We start from the raw sequence: 23275 nt of genomic DNA, 5'->3' as shown, positions 1-23275 counted from the left end.
TTCAGCACTGCTGCATGTTTTGCTCCTTGTTGCTGTTGTTGTTCTAACAGAATTTTGCCTCGTTGAATTCAGAAGAGTGCCCCGGTCACATACATCGGAGTAGATTGATAATTATGGTCTTCTTTTATAGAAAGCCCTCCCAATTTTAAGATGCATATGTCACAGGGCTGGGCGATTTGGCAAAAAAAAAAAATAATAATTTTTATAAAGTTTGACCGATTCGAATTTTTTTTTTCAACATGACTGAAGTAACATTATCTTTTTAAGTAAATTGAAAAACTATCTAGTTAAGGACCATTGTATTTTTAATGGCCATGCCATATATAAATTGTTTCAATTAAGTTTATTTTTTTATTTATATATATATATATATATATATATATATATATATATATATATATATATATATATATATATTTTTTTTTTTGGCTTGTAGCAAGGATGAACACAAAAATCTTTTAACAGAATATATGAAAAATAACAGAATGATAGGCTGTTCCTAGCCTATCAAGAGTATCAATAGCCATAAATACGCAAGGCATCCTCATTTTAATAATCACGCGACCATCATCTCACAATGTTTAATTATTATCTTATTTTTTATTAAAACAAAAGTGATTTAGCAATGACAAGCCAACTGCAGAGAAACAAGCAACCACATCGCGGCAACCGCAGCAAGCACCTTTTCCGAAGTTCAGCTCTTCTTTTTTGCACTTGATTATTATGCGTTTTATCTAAAAAAAAATTATGATGAATAGTGTGTGTGTGTGTGTGTGTGTGTGAGAGATATACTTACCGGCCGCTTTATTTGGTACACCTGTCCAACTGCTCAGTAACGCACATTTCCAACCAGCCAATCACATGGCAGCAACTCATTTAGGCATGTAGACCTGGCTATTTCTCAATATGCGTTCTTCTGCGGTCTTGCGTCCTCGTGTTCTCGTGAAACGTCATCATCAGCTGTATTTATTTAATACACATAGTACTGATTTCTTTTTTTATCATATTTTTTATTTCAAAATTACTTTCACAAAGCAATATAACAGCGCCCTCTACTGGTAAGGTCAGGTCTGCTATTCAACAAAATGAAAGGGGGGGGGGGGGGGGGGGGGGGGAGATATTTACCAGCTTTATTAGAAATAAAATATATTGAAATGTCCTATTCCTATACAGCATGGTAAATTTTGCCATCAAAATGAACGCTACCATACATTATGCCCCACACAATGAACAGGACTAACTGTATTCACAAGGCCCATTAATGTCTTTAGATAATTAAATATGAGCATAATCAGTCACAGACAAAGAAAAATAACATAAAAAAACCAAACATTACAAGATTAGCCCAAACTTACATTAACGACTATAAGGGCAGCATACAAGGACATTAAAAGATCTGTCGTAAGTCTTTGGCCCCTCATTCAGATTAGTGAAACGTTCAGCCATGTTGACTCAAGTGCAGACAGAGGGACTGACCAAATCCATCACCATCCCCACCGATTAGACACGATCCATTACATACAGCAAAAACAACTGCACTCGGTGCGTCCATTGTGTTTTCCTTCTATATTAAGGGTGAGACTGGATTTTGGATTGTACAGGAGGCTCTGTATTATATCTGTGTGTGTGTGTGTGTGTATGTGTGTGTCTAACTATTTACAATAGAACAAAGACTACGATAAAAGGCACAGATGGCATTTAAGGAACTTTACTCACTTGCAGTAATTCATCACTGTGAAGCAAATGTGTGTGTTTGAGTGTATGTGTGTGTTTGCGATTAAACAATCAGGCTCCCGAGCGATGCTGGCAGTGTCTATTCTCTACAGAAGTTTGTTGGCTCGCTGGTTGGCTTCATCAATGCGAGCTTTGTTCATATCAGCCTGGGGAAAATAGTTAGTAGAATATTTTATGGGTAAATTCATATTAATCATTATTGTATTAATTATTATCATGTCAATTGCATTAAAGGTATAAATTCTGCCTCGATTTACTCATCTTCCCCTTGTTCCATATCTGTTTCATTAAAAATTAGGTGTTCATAAACTTAAGAATATATTCTGTTGAACACAAAGGAAGATACTGTATTTTGAAGAACTTTGTAGAAAAAAAAACAGCCATTGACTTGCATAGCACTTTTTGTTCCTACAAAGGAAATAAATGTCTACATTTTTCCAGCGTTCTTTAAACTATCTTTTTTTGTGTTCAACAGAAGAAGAAAAAAATCCTAAAACTATTTTTAGGATTATTTATGAATTATTTTATGTATAAAGGGAGTACCAAAGCAATATAACTCTAGAAAGGAATATGACGATAAACTATGGTATGGTAGCTTCTTCATGCGAGTCAAATATTGCCTACAAAAAGGCTAATGTTAGGCCAGGTTTTATCAGTTTTCTAAAATCTTAAGCCATAAATCACAATTACATCATTACTGTGTAGCCACGGATGGTCCGAATGCTGTAATTTAACCATATAAAAGGTAGGCGTTAATATTTTATAGAGGTTACTGGTAATGGCAATTTATTCTACTGCTGAATATGCATTTATATAAAGCAAAATATGTAGAGTTAATTATATATTAAAAATACGGTTTAAATACTATAATAATATTAATATTCTTCAAACATTTTCAGCTTATAGGCACCCAAGAAAGCAACTGGGACCCCCAAACATTTTTCCACTTTACATTTTCAATATAATAATAAATAACACATTTAATAGCCCTGTTACGTTATAGGCCGAACATGAAATATGTATGTGTATTATTCATATAAGTATTATGAATGATTACAATTATCTTTATATTACCATTATTTATATTATTCTGGTATCATAATTTATGTTTTCCTTTAATAAATGCAATCATTGCTACTTAAAGAAGTCCATCAAGTATATTGGTTGCAGTAGTTATGCTTAGGTTTGGGCAATCAAAACAGCATACATGCTACTAATATTAATAGTAATAAACAATAATTAACAAAAGAAAATCTAATTAGAGTAAGTCTCAAGACCAAAAGTAAACAAAACATGGATTGCTTTAAGCCCCGGTCAGATCATACGATTTTTATTGTCGGTTACGAAAGTCACTATGTCAGATCATGCGATTTTTAATTTTTTTTTTCTTGATAAAATCTTGACTTGTCGTGGGTGTCATTTCAAAGCAGTCACAAATGTTGCTATAACAATATATTTTTTTAATCTCGATTTCAATTTGTTTATTATTTTTTATCTTATTTTAATTTTAATAAACACTGATGCTTGCAGTGAACTAACTACATTATTTAAGAGCATTCGTTAGGATGGGACCAAACTTACGATTCCTTCGATATGATGCAGAATTATACATGCTTATAGCCTATTCCGTGCTCAAGCGCGTCCATAAAACTTGCACCGGCAAAAGTAATGATTATGAATTTGTTGATGCAAAAGCTTATTTAGGCCAGTACTAAATTCAAAATGCTATTTTTTTCTGCAAGTTATATGTAAACTTCTGACTTAAAATGACTTGAATTAAATGACTTAAAAACATAAAATTGGCAGAGTGTGTGTCGCAAATAAAGTGTTTATTAAATGAAGAGTCAGGTGTCTTTAAAGCTTTGGAAAATTTCTCATAAAAAAGGACAAGAACGTAAATGCTTTTTACAAGTCGCAATCAAAAATGAGATAAGTGGTGTATTGGATTGTTGCTATAACAATATTTCTTATCTCAATATAATTAACTTCAAACTCAATAAACACTAATGCTGGCTGACAACTTGGCCTAATAACTATTTAAAGGCATTTGTTATGACATTGATAGGATCAAACTTTTATGTTTTTTTTTTAATATTAATATATTTTCTTTGAAATTGTATATTTTTCTGCCAATGTTTCTATTAAACACTCCCTTGCCTGAACATGAAATGAAAGAACATCAGCAGCTGTGAAGCAGTGAAGAATTAATTAAATCCTTATTTTCTACAGAGCGGATCAAATCATCACCGCACAGTTGGACGGGCACAAACTAAAATATAATTCATAAATGTTTCTTGGAAAAAATATCTTTTTGAAACGGATTTTTGTTAGCTATAAAATGTATCTTAATTGTAATGTATTTTTTGTTGGTCAGTTAACTACTAGATAAAAAAAAATAACGAATAACCTTTAAAGTGAAGTGCTTCAAAACAAGTTCACTATAGGCCCATGCTTCAGCGCCAAAACACGAGTTGCCGTGAGATTGTGTTGGTTTGGTGAATAAAATTATAATCTAGCTTAAATAAAATTAAAGTTAAATATTCACAGTTTCAGAGAAGCCTATATTAAACTGTTATTATTAATGACACATTTGAATAAGCAGGACTGGCTTTTATTAGAACAAACTCTGTTGGAAAGTTGAGAGCAGTGGCGCCTGCAGCCGTACGGCTGTACATTGTGCGTTTCAACCATGAGAGGGCGCAAATTAATGCCGCTTATTTATTTATTAAATAATGTGAATTGATTATTAAACAGTATACACTATGATATATTGACAAAGCAAGAAAGAATGAGAATAATTAAAGGTGTGATTGTGTGTTTTAAAGTGTGTATGTACTTGCATGGTGGGAGATGTAAAAAAAACTAAAAACAAAAACATACTTGATTAAACAAATTAAATTGTAATTGAGCGGCGCAACGGATGATTTTGTCGCTTACAGTGACAAACAGTTTAATATAGACTTCTCTGAAACTGTGAATATTTCACTTTAATTTTATTTAGGCTAGATTATATTTTATTTAACAAACCAGTTTGTGATTTGGCTCTGAAGCAAAGGCTATAGCGAACCGGTTTTGAAGCACTTCACATCAGATGCTATTCTTGTTTATTTTGTAGATAACTGAGCAACAAAAATATATTAAAATTAGCCTAACTATTTTATATGACACTATTATATTAATGATAAATTATTGTAATTAATCATTTAAATGATTGAAATACAGTGATGTGCTTTCATTTTCTCTGTCTCACTTGTGACAATGAATAAATGTAGCCTTTGACAGCAAGCATCAGTGTTTTTTGAGATTGAAATGAGAATAAGGGATGATGGGGCTGGGTGGTGCAATATATGTGCGTATCTTTGAATAAAATCCTGCTGGTGCCCCTGGAAGAGAGAACTCTAAATGGAGAAGTGGGCATATTTGTGCCAGTCTGTCAGATAAAATTGCTTAAAACACTTTCATATTTTAGAGAAAGTAGTTAAAGTTTGCATAACCAATGACTGGTCATATCCACCCATGACTGACCCATCTGTAAATTTGCAGCCTGCTTTTTTGATTACCTGACCAGCTCATTAACAGGAGCACCTACAAAAATAACTGATATATTATGTGCTCTTATTGGGCCGTGCCACACACGTGGTGGAACTCATTGTAAGAAACAACAAAAGAATAAACATGCTAGACTTTCTGCGACGGTGTCGCGAGGCGTCGCAGGCATGGGATCGGTTGTCGTGAACTATGCCACATTACAGGAGAAAAAAAATTTAATCTTTTGTCCCAATGTCTATTTGTCGTTTACCAATCTCTACGACACCCAACGTCAAAAAAAATCATGCCAAAATCGTGTGATCCGACCAGGCCTTTACAAACTACTATTTTCATTATACAATATGTAACTAATAATGTACTGTAATCTACTCGGCAGTGTAAGTGTGTGTCTTTACCTTATCAGTGATACGGTCAATGGTCTTGTTTTGTTTGTCGATCTCATTGCCCATGTCCAAAGCCAGATTTTTGAGATTGCCAATGATGCTGCCCACCTGGTCCAGATTCTCCTCCATCTCATCTTCTCGAGCATCATTTGTTATTCTTCGGGGAAAGAAAAAAAATGGCAATAAAGCATACAGTAAATCTTTATTAATGCAAAACAGTGGGAACATTGGTCATCTTAGGAGCACAAATTAAGATATTTTAGATGAAATCTGAGAGCTTTCTCATCCTCTATATAAATAGCAATAGTCCCAATATGTGCAAAGTACAGAAAAAGAACCAAACTACTTTTGTGTGTCAAAAATCAACAACTGTAAAAACAAATGTCTATATCACATGTATAACATCTACAGGTATGTGGAATAATCCTCCCCTATCTGTGATATCTGCATCTTCCTTCAATCATTTTAAAGTTAGTCAGTATTTAAAGTATATCAGTAATATTTAAAGTTACAGTTGCATACAGTTTGTATGCTTTCTTTTAACTAGGGCTAGACAAAATCTGCAGACATTTTTTGCTACTTCTGTCGAGAGTTTTGTAAAATAAATCTGTGAATTTGTGCAGAATAATTTTGGGAATATCGTAACTAAAAACCTAATATATGAAACTTTGATTTAATGCAAACTTTACAATGCGAATCCAATTAGATCCACTTATTTGGTAAACAAAGCAAGTGTCTATTATAATATATATCTACTAAAAGACAGAAAATATGACTTTACAAACTGTATAGTAAATAAATCATATGAACATTTTCATATTAGTCAATAATATAACAGAAATTAATAAAAAAAAACTGAAAAAATATAAGTTTACAAAGAATTACAAGTAAATAAACAGATTCAATGATGAGCTAAAAATCTGCGGGTTACTGTGCACACACATTCTGTGCGGGCTTACTTTTAACTCTACTTTTATTATGTTTTTGTCTGTAGGGTTTTGTATTTATAAGTATATTTTTATCTTTTTGATATTCTTCTTCCCTCGTTCTACAGCACAGTGGTCAACTATTGTTGTGTTTATTTGTGCTTTATATGCAAATTAATGAAATATCAAATTCCAGCCTACTCTGCCATATCAATTTATCTGACCCGCGAGAGCTTATGATTCACACCAACTGCAAATTTATACTATGATTACAGTTGAACTACTGAAGTTGAACATGGAATGTTTGATAATGGTTTTTAGAAAATGAGCACCATCACAAAAAAGACCCAAGTCACTTTCCAAAACATTTTTATTCAACGTTTCATGTTGGTGGAATGATCTTCCCATTCCCACTTGAACTGCTGATTTTCGATTAGATGAGGATGTGTGATAAATAACAGAATTTATATTTTTGGGTGAACTAACCCTTTAAGGTGACTCATCTTAATGATTAATGAGGAATTAAAAATCCGCTGTAACAGTCCAAAAATAAGCACTAACAAACTGTACATGTGGAGTCCAGCTGCAGATTTTGATGTGGCAGGGTAAAAACAATGAGTCCTAATAGTAGTTAAATGCCACGAAACAGAGACATATTGTAGCTTGTTATAGGTCTTGAACTGCCTGCTTAGACAGGAAGTCGCCACCTGACCAACAAGTACAACAAGTGTTTATTTTTAGGTAACATTATACACTAGGAAATAAAGTGATGCAAGATTTATACTTATTCTGTTTTTTTTATTTATTTATTTTTTTTACTGTAACTTTGTCCTTCTACTGATCATCTTTGGCATGAAATCCTTAATCTGCAAAACTGGAGTAGATTGCGGATTACATTCTTAATGCTATTTTATAATTTAACAATTTAAGGTTAAAGTGACAGTTAAAGGCTTAACTAGGTTAATTAAGTTAACTAGACAGGTTAGGGTAATTAGGCTAATTAGTTAGGGTAATTAGGCAAGTTATTGTATGATGATGGCTTGTTCTGTAGACTATCGAAAAAAATATATAGTTTAAAAGGGCTAATAGTTTTGATCTTTAAATGGTTTTTAAACAATTAAAAACTCCTTTTATTCAAGCTGAAATAAAACAAATAAGATTAGATATTATTAGACATACTGTAAAAATTTTGCTCTGTTAAACATTATTTGGGAAACATTTAAAAGGGGGGGGGGTCTGATAATTCTATAATTCTGACTTTGTGTGTGTGTGTGTGTGTGTATATATAAATATAAATATAAATATAAATATAAATATATATATATATATATATATATATATATATATATATATATATAAATATATAAATATATATATATATAAATATATATATATATAAATATATATATATATATATATATATATATATATAAATATATATATATATATATATATATATATATATATATATATAAATATATATATATATATATATATATATATATATATATAAATATATATATATATATATATATATATAAATATATATATATATATATATATATATATATATATATATATATATATATATATATATATATATATATATATATATATATATGTTCAGTGACTTTACACGCTGGATTAAATGTGAATTTGTTAATACAAAGTTTAAAAAAGTAGAAGTTAATTTCTTGTCAAATGCAGTAAAATAATGTTTAACAACATTTCAACAGTAAATCTACACTGATGCACTGACTTGCAACAAGATGGAAACTTATTCAAATTATGGCACAGCTCCATAAAAAGTATTAACAGTAGCAGGACTGAAGCCAGGAGAAGGACATAAGCCCAACACATGGCTGCTGTATACTGGCTTTTAATGGCTTCTCTCACATGCTGATACTGCAGAACTCTTGCCTTTGTGACATTACTCAACTGCATTATATCAATATATTAGCATTATAATTTTTTTTTTATAATTTTTTTAGTCTTTTCCTAAACTAATTCGAACTAAACTTGAATTTGTGTGGTTAAAAATGTATTTCCAATGTATAAACAGAAGAATTACAGCCAAAAAAAAGTGGATTTAGACATCAATCACAATGTTAAATTTCCTCCTGATAGTAAAGATCTTGCATGTCCTATCTGGAATCCTGCATGACTGACTCAATCCAATTGACTTTTTAAAGGTAATGCATGTTTTGTTAACATTGAGATTTATATTGTGGAATTAGTTGAGCACTGAATCCGTTCTAACTAACTACAATAAATTTTTTATGTCTATATTATATCATACAGATAAATAAAACAATCAAGCAAACAAGCAAACAAACAAACAAACCAACAAACAAACACAATGACACAAACATATCTGCAAATCAATGTTTATACTTTCATAACTATTAATTATAGGGTCATTCTGAATTAATGGTAACAGGATGCATCACAGAATTATTAATTATTATTATTAAATGTGGCAAAGTAAGTGGCATACTGCTAAAACAACAAATATGATATCACATTTATCAATGTCCATCCTTCTCAGTGTATTTTTTCCTCACCTCTTGATGTAAGGGCCAGAGGCACCCGATGATCCACCTGAAACAGCCTGTCCATTACGAACAGCAGTCGGTTGGCTGGATACAACACCACCCTCTTTTCCCTCTGTGCTGGAGTTGTCGCTCCCGGTGCCCCAAGTCCGCTTATATCTCCCATCATGCTCAATGGAGGTCACTCTGTAAAAGATTTTTAATACTCTTCTTTACCCCAGCCTAGACATCTAATTAAAATAGTTTTGAGGATTCAATTATAACTGAATATAATGAATATCTAGCGAACCTGTCACACGGGCACACACACAGACCACAGCATTTGGATAGATCTGTGAGGTTCTTCTCAGCCTGCCTCATGTCCTGATTGATCTGATCCATTCCTTGATCAACTCGCCTCAGTTGCTCTAATAAAACACAGAAAAAAATCAATAAATATCAAAAATAATACTATACAGCTTGTCCTTAATGTAGATGTAACAGATTACAACAACTGAGGAGAAAACTAAAGAGATGCTTTGAAAATGATGTTTCTCTTTGATTGTTTTCATAAACGTCATATGCCATTTCCTATGAATTTCAAATAAAAACATTGTCATTCAGAAAATTTTTTCAACAAAATGAACATTTGTTCTAAATTGTTGAGACTGAATTTGATGGTTATTCCACAGAATTTTGCTTTCATGGCTCTTCTGAAGTTAAAGCACTAATATGGCATGTTTAAAATGAATAGAAACATGGCATCTTTGTATAAATTTATGCAAAAGTTATAAAAAATATGTTTATCTAATCTGGACATTCATTGACAGCTTATTATGTTGCATACTAGGCATGGGACGATAACCGTATTCAGGGTTTACCGCCGTTTGGAAAAGTCAAGGTTTTAAAACCGGCAAAATTTTCAGCTATACCATTCCTAAGGTATGTGTAAGATTTGTTTTGTTTTTTAGGACAACAGTATCTCCAGCAGAAAAGATATCCAAAAATGACAATTTAAAGAAAAAATGTAAAGAAAAAATGTGTTTTTGAAACAAAAGAAGACTGATGAGTTATTCAGCCCGACATGTTTACTGCTCCAAAATATTATAAAGGTTTCTCAAAATAAATTATGTTGTGTTCAAAAGGGAAAAAACATGTTTTTCTATCCCGACATTTAAAAAGAATATGTTTTAGAACAGTAATCATAATACTGTTATACCGTGAAACTGTGATATTTTTATCCAAGGTTATCACACCGTCAGAATCATACACCGGCCCATTCCTATTGCATGCATTGACAAAGAACCTTTTCAGCCCTGGTAGACATATCTATTAAATCCAGAGAATTTTCAGTTGGTCTTTTAATTTCTTTATACAGAGCTGTATGTAGGCAAGATTGTGGTTAGGACAGAGTTGGGTGTAAGGCGTTCCACAGTAACGCGTAACTATTCCAAATACCATTTTTGAGGAAAGTAGTAATGTAACGAATTACATTTTAAATTAGTGTAATTTGATTACAGTTACTAAAGTCAATGTATTTGTGTTACTTTGTGTTACAAATATATTTTTTAAAGAAAAAAAAATGCATCGTTTAAATCACATTTTCCGCTACGTCAGTTAATTTGCATGCACTTTTAAATAGCTGGAGAACGCAAGCTGAAATGGCTGCTGTCGAAAGTGTTTGCTTCTTCAAGTGGAAATACTGACATTACTTTGATTTCATTGAGCGTAAAAAGAAAAATATTGCTGTGAAATGCAGACTATGTCCAGAACTTTTAACTGCTTTTAACTCGACCAGCAACTTGTTCAAGCACTTAAATAGAAAGCATTCTATGACAATATTAGTCACCAAGGAGGACACTGGCGCCCCAAAACACGGCGGCTCAACTCAGCCTAAACAGGTTCACATATTGTATCTTTTGCGCGCACTTATTGGGAGCACATATTGGATGCGCGCATATTGGAAGTGCGCTCACATTTCCCAGGTGCACCAGATGAAAACCACGAGTCACGAGACAAGAACTGACCGATCAGCTTCATACGTTGGAATATACACATTTAGGTAGACTAATCATTTTAGAGCAGTAATCACAATATCGTGAAACCGTACACCGGGCCATGCCTAGTTGTATGTTAATAGTGGTGCAGTCACTTACCGCCCTGCTCATCCAGCATGGTCATTGTTTTGACCCCCGTCTCCCGACTCTGAAAATATACAGGTTTATATAAAGTTAAATATCGTATATGAACTCGAATGAGCAAACGAATCATGCTTTTAATGCCACTGGTGCTCTTACCTCCTCTGCCATCTGCAACATCCGCCTAGTGCTTTCAAGTGACTAAACAAAAATGACAAAAAGAATAATAATAAATAAATAAATAAAAGACATATTCAAAATGTAGTCAAATCATGACAGTACAGTGACACAGAAACTACTGTGCTGAACATACATTTGCGTTCTGCATGCAAACATCAAACTATGTGTACCTAACACTGCAGCATGCCTTTGGCTCATAAAGTCACATAGTGTGAGTTGTATTCAGTAGGAAAATAATACAAACCTGCTGGTGAATACAGAAATGAATAGAAATATGAAAAGCCAAGATAATTCTATGAAGCCATGCAAGAATCACAGGACATACACACAAACACAATGTGAAAGCAGACTGGAATGATTGTGAAATTATTTTTATTTTTGTAATTAAATTAAATTCAAACTTCTACTTTAACGTTTCAAAATTACTAAAAAGTACATAAAGTTAAATACCTAATTATCTCTTATGTGTTATAAAAAATAAATTATAAATCTATTTATAAACACACAACAGTTCTGTCTAGTTATTGAATCTGATTGAGTGATAGCCGTGCGATATTTTGCAATAACAGCCTTCTTCACTCTTCTGTGTTACTCCGCCCACATAGGGTGACAGCATAATAAACTCATTACAGTGACAAATATTGCAGCTGTTGGACAGCATAATGTATTTTTGAGGCTTTTTTAGGCAAGAATGTAGTTGTTTAGATTGCATCTATGCAGTTTATTTATAAGGATAGGGCCTATTTTAAATATTTTTAATTTCGGAGATTGGCAGGCATCAGCCTGTTATATTGAGCAAAGCAAAAACAGTTGCGGCAGAAGATGGCAACAGAGACCACATAAATAGTCCTTAGGGAAGAAAACCCAGCGTTTTCATTTTAAATTTCAAACTACAGCTGATCAAATCATTATAAAACAGGTGAGTGACATTCTAAGTTGATCTCTTTTTTTTGTATGGTTTAGTGCTGTATTTATACCACATATCTCCTGAATGCAGAAAAATACTGGGAAATCTCTTTAGACTGATGGCATTTCATGCCGCTCAACAGCCAGATCAGAGCAAAATCACCTGTTTTGTCTTCACTTTAGACATTACTCAAGAGAATCTTTCAAACACTAGCTCTTACGTGACGTTTGTGAAGTAGCAACAGTTTCTGCCGTTCTGACATCAGCTGCAGATGTGAATGAATTGCAGAAGAAAGTAGTTCCTCTAACAAAAGGCTATACACTCTGCGTGTTTGATTTTCCTTTTTATACACACGATTATGCCGTCGAACTGTTGTATAAACCAAATTCACATGAGTAGCAGTGCAATATGACTGTAGTCACTGGTGGGACACACGCCTCCCACCAGTGCCAATATACAGCCATATTGCACTGCTACTCATGTGATACTGCTTATATAAAAGTGTGTGTGTGTGTGTGTGTGTGTGTGTGTGTGTGTGTGTGTGTGTGTGTGTGTGTGTGTGTGTAGGAGGTAGGGTAGGAGTGTTTTAATACAACAAAATCTCTAGTTTACCCCCAGTCACCCATGCTGATGTCTTTTTCATGCTATTAGTCTCTATTACAGCACACAGGCTCAAGTGAATCCCTTCAGAGGCAGCAAGGAAGAGAAAGAGAGAACAAAACAGTTATGAGTAAAGTAAGAAAGGAGTGAGTTATTGTTACCTGAAGATTTTAGTAGCAGAGAATTACATATTCACAAAGTCAACAAGAATAAACTCATATTTTAGGACACTTAGTGCAAGAAAAATATGATTAGGAAATGCAGCACTGAAAGAGAAGAGTGAGTGATAGGCTTTACTCTCACAAACAATGAGTCTGCAAATATACAGGAACTTGAACGTGTTGTGTTGTGTTTTTTTTTTTTTTTTTTAGGTGTAAAGTTTCTTCATTGTTTTCTGTTTGTTATTGAACAGATGACAGGCGTACCTCATCTGTAACTTGGTTGGCTCTCATTGTGATATCTTCTACTGTCATGTCGGCCATCTTGCTGGTGTCCAAGTTCGCCTCTCCTCCTGTGACCTTAAGTTCCACGCTCTGGGGTCTGAAGGCAAAGGTCAAAGTTTAGAGGCCATTGAATCAAACACAAACGAAGATGCCCACAGAAAAAGCTTTCCCTACTACCTGGAATCTGAAGGAATTCTGTCATCGTTACTCAGCCTGATGTTCATCAAATAAAATGTTTAATGTGAAGCTCTGGAGAGGACTATAAATGTAGTCCTCATTTGTAATTATTTCAGTCTTCGGGCTGTTTTGTGACAATGATTTTAAGTAAAGCATTTTATTTTGGTTGTTCATTGACATTAACCTAAAATGCTAACTTTTGAAAAATGTGTTTCAAAGTCCAATTTTTGAGGACAGTTATTCTCTTTGCAAAAGAAGAGATTTGTCAAATTACTGATGTCATGCGCTAGCATACTTCATGTTTATTCTATTGTAGGGGTGGGCAAGCTCGGTCCTGAAGGGGCCGATGTCCTGCACAGTTTAGCTCCAACACTAATCAAACACACCTAAACATGCTAATCAGTTTCTTCAAGATTGCTAGAAGTCTATGAGCAGGGGTGTTTTATTAGAGTTGGAGCTAAACTGTGCAGGACACCAGCCCTCCAGGGCCGAGTTTGCCCACCCCTAATCTATTGAAAAGGCAATTGTTAGTGCTTGATCATCTTTAATTGAATTTAATTGTTTTTATTCACCTCTCTGACATGGATTATACACGTTTTAGTCAATCTGTATCAATAGGAACTAGTTTTTACCACATGGCTGTTTCGTAAACATACGCTGAAAAACTTATACTGACCAAAACTGGAGTTTGGCAATCAACCAGAAAAACACTTTTGCCCAGTAGATGACAGAATTATGTGTAAAAATAATTATACCGATATTTTATGCAAATAAAAAAAATCACCACAAGTAAAAAGTGATCATTAGCAGTGAATTATCATTTTAAAATCATATTTAAAATAAAATAAAAATGGGTTATTAAAAATTACACCTCAGAGAACACCATGAAGAAATAAACAGCACAGACATCCATTCTTTTACTATATTTTCATTTGCTGTTATTATGATGTATTTTCATTTTAAATAATCGATAATAACGTTTTGTCAACTTTATTAGCATATATAATGTCTGAGCTGTTTAAAACGCTCTACATTGTGTGAGATGGGTGTGAGAGAGATGTACAACAGAAGTGTGATGTTTCTATGAAGACTCTTTGACCAAATGTGCTCAACACCACACGTCATCAAAAAAAAAAAAAAAACCTGATGCGGTCACAAAAAAGTAGAAATACTAATAAATGAACGAACAGGTACTGTACCAAGTCAATTATCGACTAACATGGACAGTCACAGCTTACATTATAAATCTCACATGCATTTTAGTAAAGCTGCAGTAAAAAAAAAACTAGTAAAGTGCTTTATGATCCAACAAAGTGCACAAGCAAGCCTGCACAGAGGAAACAAAAGTTTTAGGTATTTTCCCTACATTTCTGCAGCTTTCCTGCTTCATATACTAACAATTTTAAGGCAAATTTATAAGAATACACTTTTTTTTTTACTCATGTTGTTCCAAACCTGAATTACTTTCTGAAACCCTTTAACTGCCTGCTCTACCTATTTGTTGACCATGTTATGACTGTTAAAGTCATTTAAAGAATGAATAATGGTTTACACTATACAGCATTGTTGGTTTACAAGAAAATCAAACAAACATAATCCTGTTGCACTGCTAAACTTGATTTTGGTTTTATTGTAAAAAAACAAAAAAATAAAAACAAAAAAACAACATGTTACATGAGAGGCTGAAATACTTTATGGCAAACTTAAAAAATAAAGATTTAGTATTCAAAAATGTTTTATTTTGATTATGTTTTTTAAATAAATTGACCGTAAACTTAATATTTTCTGATTTTCCATGTATTCCAGTGCTTTTATCATAAACTGACAAATAAACCTCCAGCAAAGGGTTGATATTTAGAAATTATGGGATGTGTAGGGGGAAAAAATGCATTAAGTGTGTTAACTATAGCGACATTAAAAGTTAAGAAATGCCATGCAACAAAATTTTGTTGGCGGGGCAGTTAAAATGATTTAATTTAACAGAAACAGATGTTTGGCCTCAATCTCTTTCACTGTACATAAAAAATATGAAATTAAACTTTTGAAAAATCGATCAGGAACAACACAAGGGCCAAAAGATGATGTCATAGTATTAGTTCCCATGTAATCTACCACTATAAATTACTTACTCGAGCCATTTATTTACTAAACCTGTTTTTTTAACAGATTAATAGATTGGTGTGAGTACTAACATCATGTTACAGACTCAGTTGAACAGTCTATAAATGAGCAACACCTCCTTAAGAAATATGCATTTCCAGCTAGTCAACAAAAACCGGTTCCTCAAGGTACGTTTTTTTTACGTCATGTCTACAGTATTTCATCTTATACTCTACTATCAGACACACTAATCAACACAATCTGGACCTGCTTTGTGTTCAAACTACGACAAGCCTCCAATATTTGAAACTTGAGCTGTGACACTAACATTCAGGAAACCACACAGCTGTTTCTAAAACAACAAAATCCGATTTTATCAGTGAATATAAACCCACAGCAAAGATGTCTCATGACGCTGAACCCAATGTTCAGGTTTTACCCCCAACGCCAGAAGGACAGAGCCCAGTTCCAGGTGAGTTACATAAATGAGTTAGTACTCTGAAAAACAGCGGAAAGACTTGCACTCTTCCCAAGACTCCAGGATCCCGTCACCACGATTTACGGCCAGGCTTTATACTTACTGTTTACTCATGATGTTTCTCGCTGTTCTTTACCGCTAACTTACAGGTAAAAGTGTTTTTGTTTAGTTAATGCAGTGGTTGTTGAGTTGGTCTTGTGTTCAGTTCCGCTTTGGGGAAGCAGAAACGCATTACCATCCTCTTGTTTTCAAAACTGGACTCAACCTGGAGCTCAGCGTTTCTCTCGCTAACTTACTTACTGAAGTTGAATCCGGAAGAAGAGAAGGATATGACTGACGATCGATCGGTCGGTCTTTGGACTGTCTTTTGAATGTGTTTATTGTCCGCGCTGATCCAAACTCTTCCCTACATTCCTTCGGACTAGTTATGGCAGTGGTGCGCATGTGCGGTCATATGACAGGTGACTGACTGCGCATGCGCCAAATCGTGACTGTAAGGGGTATAAATAGAAGTATAATTATTAATAACACCAGAAATGATACTGGAGGGGTGAAGCATTTAACAGATGTAGTTAACATTTCAATGGATCATGTAGTAAGTAGGGAAAAAAGCATGCTTTGGCCGAAACACTACAATTAGCTTAGTTCCTGTATAAAAGAGGAAGAGAAGTGGAAATTTCCTATGCGTCACATGAATATAAAAACCCGTCTAAAATATTGATATGTGACACATTGACACGTTTTGATACATGTTTTATTAAGATGTGGAATTGTATGCACGTGTGAGTTCGTGCTACATTATGTAAATGACTAATCGATTAATTTAACATACGAATCAACTAAAAGAAATTCCCCTCGGAACACTTTCATTTTGTTTTTGAGTAACTTTTGTTTTTATGTTTAATTAATTACAGTACGGGTCGTGTTGATATAACCACGATGACGTGTAAATCCCGGAAGTGCCTTTTGGAAACTTGCTGGTCAGCTGTATCAACTTTAGAGCAGCCCGATCTCATCGAGAATGTCCTTCAAACGGGATAATATTTCAGTCTAAAAGTGGACTCTTCCTTAGTGAGGTGTATTTACAGGTATATGCTGTTTTGTGTGCGTTTCTACATCGCTTTCGCAGTTACCTAGGCATGTTGTTCACGACTCACGCCTCGACTCGCTCGCATGTTATTTACATGTTGCGTGTTATTGTCAAACATGACTAGAGGCGCTTTTTAGCACGCGAGATAACACCATTTAACCTCATGGACATTGTCTATATTAAGTTTGTTTATCGGTGTGAAATATGATGTCGCCTTTTCAGCATGATCAAATGCTTAAAATTTTGCTGTAATCGGGGATTAGTGGCTGTCAGCCGGGGTCAGGGGCCCACTAGGGGGCCTCAGCAAACCCCAAAAGAGGACACACGAATGAAATGTAATAACGTGTGAATAGATGAAGAGTTCAGATGCAAAAACCTCTAAATGCCGTCTGAAATGTGCTCCTAAAATGAGAATTTTTCTCAGCCTCCTGTTTATGTTCAGTTATTTCACTTGAAGGCAATTCAACTTATCGTCACTATAAATGTAAAATTACTGAGCCAACATACAAGAGTTGGTGAAAAACGCTAATTTTAGAAGAAAATATTAAATGGCTTTTAGTGGTTTTTGCATCTATACTCTTCAGTTATTTGTCTATATTGAAATTATTTAATATAAAATGCAATGCTGTGACTCCATTATAATTCTAGATAGACATGGGCCGGTATAAGATTCTGACGGTATGATAACCTTGGATAAAAATATCTTGGTTTCACAGTGTTGTGATTACTGCTCTAAAATATATTCTTGATATGTTCTTGATTTGAAACATTTATAATAGTTTGGATCAGTTAACATGTCAGGGTAAATAATTCAAATGAATCATTGACTTCTGCTGTCTTCATTAGTTTCAAAAACACTGATTTTTTTACAATTCAAAACGTCATTTTTGATTTTTTTTTTCTGCTGAAGATACTGTTGTCCTAAAAAAAATGTAAATAACAAATCTTACATACCTTAGGGACGGTATTACAGAAAATTTTAAAACCTTGACTTTTCCAAACCGTGGTAATCCTTGAAAACTGTTATCGTCCCATGCCCAGTTCTAGATATATACTTCTTAAGTGGTACAACAACATGTCTTACTTTGTCCCCTCAACATGCCTATAAAATGTAGTTTTTTTTAGCTAAATACAGTTCTTGAAACTTCTGGGGCCAAATAGCTAGTTGTCGTTTATTATCTGCTAAAAGTATCTGCTTACAATCCTTATCAATGTAAAAAGATCAGAAATGCTTATGGTGAATTCATCTTGATTTGTATCAATGGTTGAAGCTGTGATGTTATTGGGTAGGGCTGTGCGATTTGGGGAAAATCTCTTAATTAAGTTTTTTTTTTTTTTGACACATACTGCGATTTTGATTTGATTTGCGGTTTAATTTTGTAGTCAAGCTTCAGCTCAATAATCTGTATTGTAGCTTCTTACAGTTAAAATGCAGTGCGTATTAATTAAAAAAAGAACTAAAAAGATATTAATAACTAAATTAACTAAATTAACTAACTTATTAACTAAATTTATGTTTAAATATTCAGAAATGAAACACTAATTTTTCTCAGTAAAAAAAAGAACACAATAAAAACAAATAAAATGGCCTTATCTTTTAGTAAACAAGTTGAACTCAAATTAGGAAGATCGTGTAGCTTATTGTAAAAGACTCAGCAAATGAACATGGCTGAAACAACTCTGAAATGGTACATTGCTGTTGCTTGCTACCAGATGGAGCGTCAATGGCAATACTTTCTGTTGACATTTTAGCAAGATACTCATTACTCAATTGTGCTCACTCAATTGGCTAGTAAGAGTATCACACACAGACAACAGTTACGCATTTGCTCTGGGCAGGGGAATTAGTTTAATTAATTAATAAAAAAAATACAAATATATTTCATATTCCAGCCTCTTGCGATTAGCCAATCACAATGTTTAATCATGATTGCAATTTGATTTTGATTAATCAGACAGCCCTATTATTGGAACAAACTGTACTTTGGGCCACGTACACCCATTAAACGTTTAAACGTCACAGTCTACCTGAGCATCATTGCTGTCTCGTCATGTCTATCCCATTGTGACCAGTGTGGATCCATCAGGTGTACATAACAAAGTTGCATGTGTGTATTTTGGCTTGCAAATTTGGGGACTAGTGGATTAGGTTGTGTTATGAAAACTGGCTGTTTATAACATTTCATGCTTTTTTGTTCGTAAATAAATTGTTATATTTTATAGATAATTTGAACGACACGATGGAGGAAAAGAGTAAGAAACGTAAAAGCCCAAAACCGTCATCCAACCAGCTGCCTCCCTCAGTCCCTGCACGAAAAACAACATCCAGATCATTCGGTGTTGGTGGGATAGGCACACACTCCAGTCAGAGGGCAAAGAATCGCAGGTCAGCATCATCTGTTTTGCTATAAAAATGACAGTTTCTAATTTCAATCTTCAGATTTTTGCATGGTTGTTTTTATTTCTGGAAAGGGGAGCACGAGACAAACCAAGGCCCCAGAGTCAGTCGGGTAAGAGTAACCAGTCAAGCCACATCCAGCACTCGTTTCTCACAGATGTCTCTGATGTTCAGGAGATGGAAAAGGGTCTGCTCAGCCTCCTTAATGACTTCCACTCTGGAAAATTACAAGCTTTTGGTAAGCAGTTGCAGCACGATGCAGTACAACAAAACTACAAAACATGCCACTTGCTGAAAATCGAAATCTTTTCTAAATCAGGCAACGAGTGCTCTATTGATCAAATGGAGCATGTGCGAGAAATGCAGGAAACACTGGCTCGTCTCCACTTTGACCTGTATGGAGAAGTGGATGAGCTGCCAGAAGACCAGAGAAAGTCTGCTTATGACACCAACATGGATAAACTGTTATTGAACGTAAGCAACATTAAATATTGGGTCATAAATAAAGAAGTTGTGTTTTTAACCTTTATATATATTGAGAGTACAATAAAATTCCTTTTGTTTTCCCTTCAGCTTGAAGAGTTGAGCTCCTCAATGTATCCTTTCATCTATTTGTTAATAATGTTGGTCATTTTCAAATGGATATCATTATAATGTTAAATTAAAATTGATGAGGTACCATTATTATGTATGCGGTGATGGTAAACAAAGTGTTCATTTTCACTTTACAAAACCTTCACCTTCTCTGTTTCCTTATGGTGAAAATGCAGAGATCATTATGTGTTTTTCTGGGAATAATATGCATCTTGCGTCCAAAAACAACATTTTCAATTATATTTTTCTTATAATTAACTAATTTCTAAACATGCATTTAATAATAGAGTTCATTAGTGCTGCTTAATCTTTCAGTTGCACTGGTTCCAGCAGTATTTTACCTATTCATTTTTTTTGTATCAATTTATATAAAAAGGTCTTTGTTTATAAGCCATAAACCAAAACCAACAGAGCCTCATTCTGAAAATGTAGCCCTATATACATTTCTGGAGACCGCGAATTATGAAGCCAGAAGTACATATCGGTGCATTTAATTTTTTAGCGAACACTATGGGGGAGTGAAGAAAGGTTCCAGAAAGTAGGTGAGACAAAAACAGAAGCCAAAAAATAAAATAAATGAGTAAATAAAAGGGTGAGAACACGGTAAAAATCAGGCAAGGGCTTTTCTTTTTTTTAATTGCTTTTTAAACTTGTTTGTTGGGTTTAGGGAAGTGGGTGGGCTGGTCAGTGTGTGCTTTTTAAAACAGGGTGTCAGCCGGGTCTTAAAATGTATTAAAAGTTGATTAACCAATTATGAGAAAATGAAGGCCCTTAAAAGCTATTAAAAAATCTTAATCACATTTTTACGAGGTCTTAAATTTTGTTCAAGCGTTATCCAAAGCGTTTCACGCCAAAAAAGCATAAATATACTTATTTTCCTTCTAATATTATCAACGGAGTGCTCGATCCACGTGTTTGGTTCGGGCCGGGGCTCGTCCGGCCAAGCTCTTTTGTATGGGTGATGTCACATAACTTGCAACACGCGGGAAGGTAATGATACACTCTCCACATGTAGCAAAATCATAGAGCGAAACAGACAGCATAATGGGAAAATGTAAGTTTGCATACTCCTGGTTTAAACAGTGGCTAAAGCCTGTAGCTGAAAACAAACATAAGCAAGAATAAATCATTTATTCTTTCAAGCTTTGTTTCTTTCGACCTTATCTGAGTTCTGTTGCATGGTTGTGCTTTATTTTTTTTAACTACAACTGTTTATTAACAACTGTTTAATAAGTTAAAACTTATTAAAACTTAAAGTGGCGCTGAGGTCTTAAAAGATTCTGAGAAGTTCTATAAAATTCTTAAAAAGGTATTGAAATTCCCTTTAGGATTCCTGCATATACCCTGTAAAATACTATTGGTTGGGTTTAGGGAAGGAGGAGGGTGGGTCAGTCGATGGTCAGTCGGTCAAGCAGTCAGTCTGCAGCGGCCTCTGGTGGATTAATGAGAGAACAGCAGGCGCGAATGGCACTCACTACAGAAATTTGAGATCTCAAAAAGCGTACACAGCGGCCTCTGGTGGATTCATGAAAACAAAAACTGCACAAAAAATCAATAAAAAATATTTTTCAGAATGAGCCTGGGTTTACCAAAAAATACAAAAAAAATACTGCTATGCAGAGAATCACAATTTTTCTAACTTGGATTGGAAGCAAAGAAGGATATAAAAAGTCAAAAGTGTACTTAATGGCTTTAATGAGGGAAAGAACTACAATCCCATTAAGCAGTTATGTCAAGTCAAGTTGAGCTTTATTGTCATTCTGCTACATGTGGGGACATACAGTGAAACAAAATGTTGTGTTTTTCAGGACCACAGTGCTGCATAAGTAAGCAATCTTAAATATGAACACAACACTGGACAAACTATTTCAAAACCTATGCATAACTAACATACTGGAGCGGTAATCTAACTATACTAAATATACAAATAATATACATACTTAAACTATACACAAAACCTAACACAGACAATACAAGTACTTTTACGTAGGACATAACAATATTGTGCAATATATTGTGCAAAGGAGGTATTTTAGGTTGAAGAAAACAACCTTAAATACCTGCAACATGATTTGTTTTTCTTATTGAGTCTTTGTAAGATGTGGTTCAAGTAAAGTGTCTGGTGCATAAATGTAAAATAATATGTTTTATGATGTGCTTCTCAATATAACTCTTTGACTAGTGGAATTTCATATGGATAATATTCTCTTTTACCCTCTGGGGTTTCAACAGGTCTGTCTTTCTGTCTGAGTTTTTATTCACTACTGAATCTTACTGTTGCACCATTAATATTACTGTATTATAAGTTGTTATAACATGTTTCTATACTCATTGCATCATCAGCATGCCTTTATTAAAACCATTTTTTACAGGTTGGTCTGAGAGTAAAATCCTTAACTTGTATTTCTTAGACAAAAGCTTAACCTTGCTGACACTCAAGATGTCCCTAGAACGTCCAGCATATAATCTACAAATTCTCTACCATGAAAAATGTGCATATTTAACACAGAACAGCTATGGAGAAACGCCAGTATTACCGTTATATCGATGACACTGTGGATCTTAAACTTGTAGAATTGGTCAGTTTGGCTAGTTTGCACTCTGTAGATTTGTAGATACAATATCATAGAACAAAGAACAGTTGTGATAAAATGCCCACCCTTCTTTCTCATCAGATCATTTCATATTACCACAAGAAATATGCATTCATAAGATAATGTGACATCTAAATCTTGTCTTAAATGTTGCCTTGGAGTTCATATAGCAGCACCTTTGCATTATCACTAACTCACTTTAACAAGGAGCTGATGGGCACAGTTTGTATTTATTGTCCTTTTTTTTAAAGCAATTAACAGTGAGATAATGGCAGGTTACGTCTGTTTCCTGAGAACTACTGAGATTGCAGAATAAAGTTGTATATTTTGGTTATGGACATATTTACATATTTTATTTTTGATTTGAACCTTAGGAAAGTAAAGTGTAACCCACTGGCTGATTGTTGGTTAAACTTTTTATTCATGCATCTATTAATAAAGTTATAATGTCAA

At 33.9% G+C, this 23275-nt stretch overlaps 2 protein-coding genes and 1 long non-coding RNA gene across 13 annotated transcripts; 2 read left to right on the top strand and 1 right to left on the bottom strand.

Moving 5' to 3' along the window:
• Positions 1–989: 989 nt before the first annotated feature.
• Positions 990–16575, bottom strand: snap23.1 (synaptosome associated protein 23.1). 8 transcript variants are annotated; one of them, XM_087288713.1, is made up of 9 exons: positions 16443–16569; positions 16250–16356; positions 13374–13488; positions 11421–11462; positions 11280–11328; positions 9434–9551; positions 9157–9330; positions 5679–5823; positions 990–1880 (listed from the first exon to the last, which is right to left on the bottom strand). In XM_087288713.1, exons 2-9 carry the CDS (start codon positions 16258–16260, stop codon positions 1821–1823), a joined length of 714 nt encoding a protein of 237 aa, XP_087144839.1. In that variant the 5' UTR covers positions 16261–16356; positions 16443–16569; the 3' UTR covers positions 990–1820.
• LOC147840004 (uncharacterized) lies at positions 11720–13657 on the top strand. Its single transcript, XR_015513595.1, has 2 exons — positions 11720–12871; positions 12916–13657. It is a non-coding gene; the product is annotated as an uncharacterized LOC147840004 (long non-coding RNA).
• ccdc28a (coiled-coil domain containing 28A) lies at positions 15896–23275 on the top strand. 4 transcript variants are annotated; one of them, XM_087288633.1, is made up of 6 exons: positions 15896–16140; positions 19460–19622; positions 19709–19872; positions 19954–20108; positions 20208–20230; positions 22640–23275. In XM_087288633.1, the coding sequence occupies exons 1-6, from the start codon at positions 16071–16073 to the stop codon at positions 22692–22694; spliced, it is 630 nt and encodes a 209-aa protein (XP_087144759.1). In that variant the 5' UTR covers positions 15896–16070; the 3' UTR covers positions 22695–23275.

Source organism: Danio rerio, chromosome 17, assembly GCF_052040795.2.
Source record: "Danio rerio strain M-AB ecotype USA chromosome 17, GRCz13ab, whole genome shotgun sequence".
NCBI classification, from domain to species: domain Eukaryota; kingdom Metazoa; phylum Chordata; class Actinopteri; order Cypriniformes; family Danionidae; genus Danio; species Danio rerio.
The sequence above is the reverse complement of the archived record's forward strand: the minus strand, read 5'-3'. Positions and strand labels throughout refer to the sequence as shown.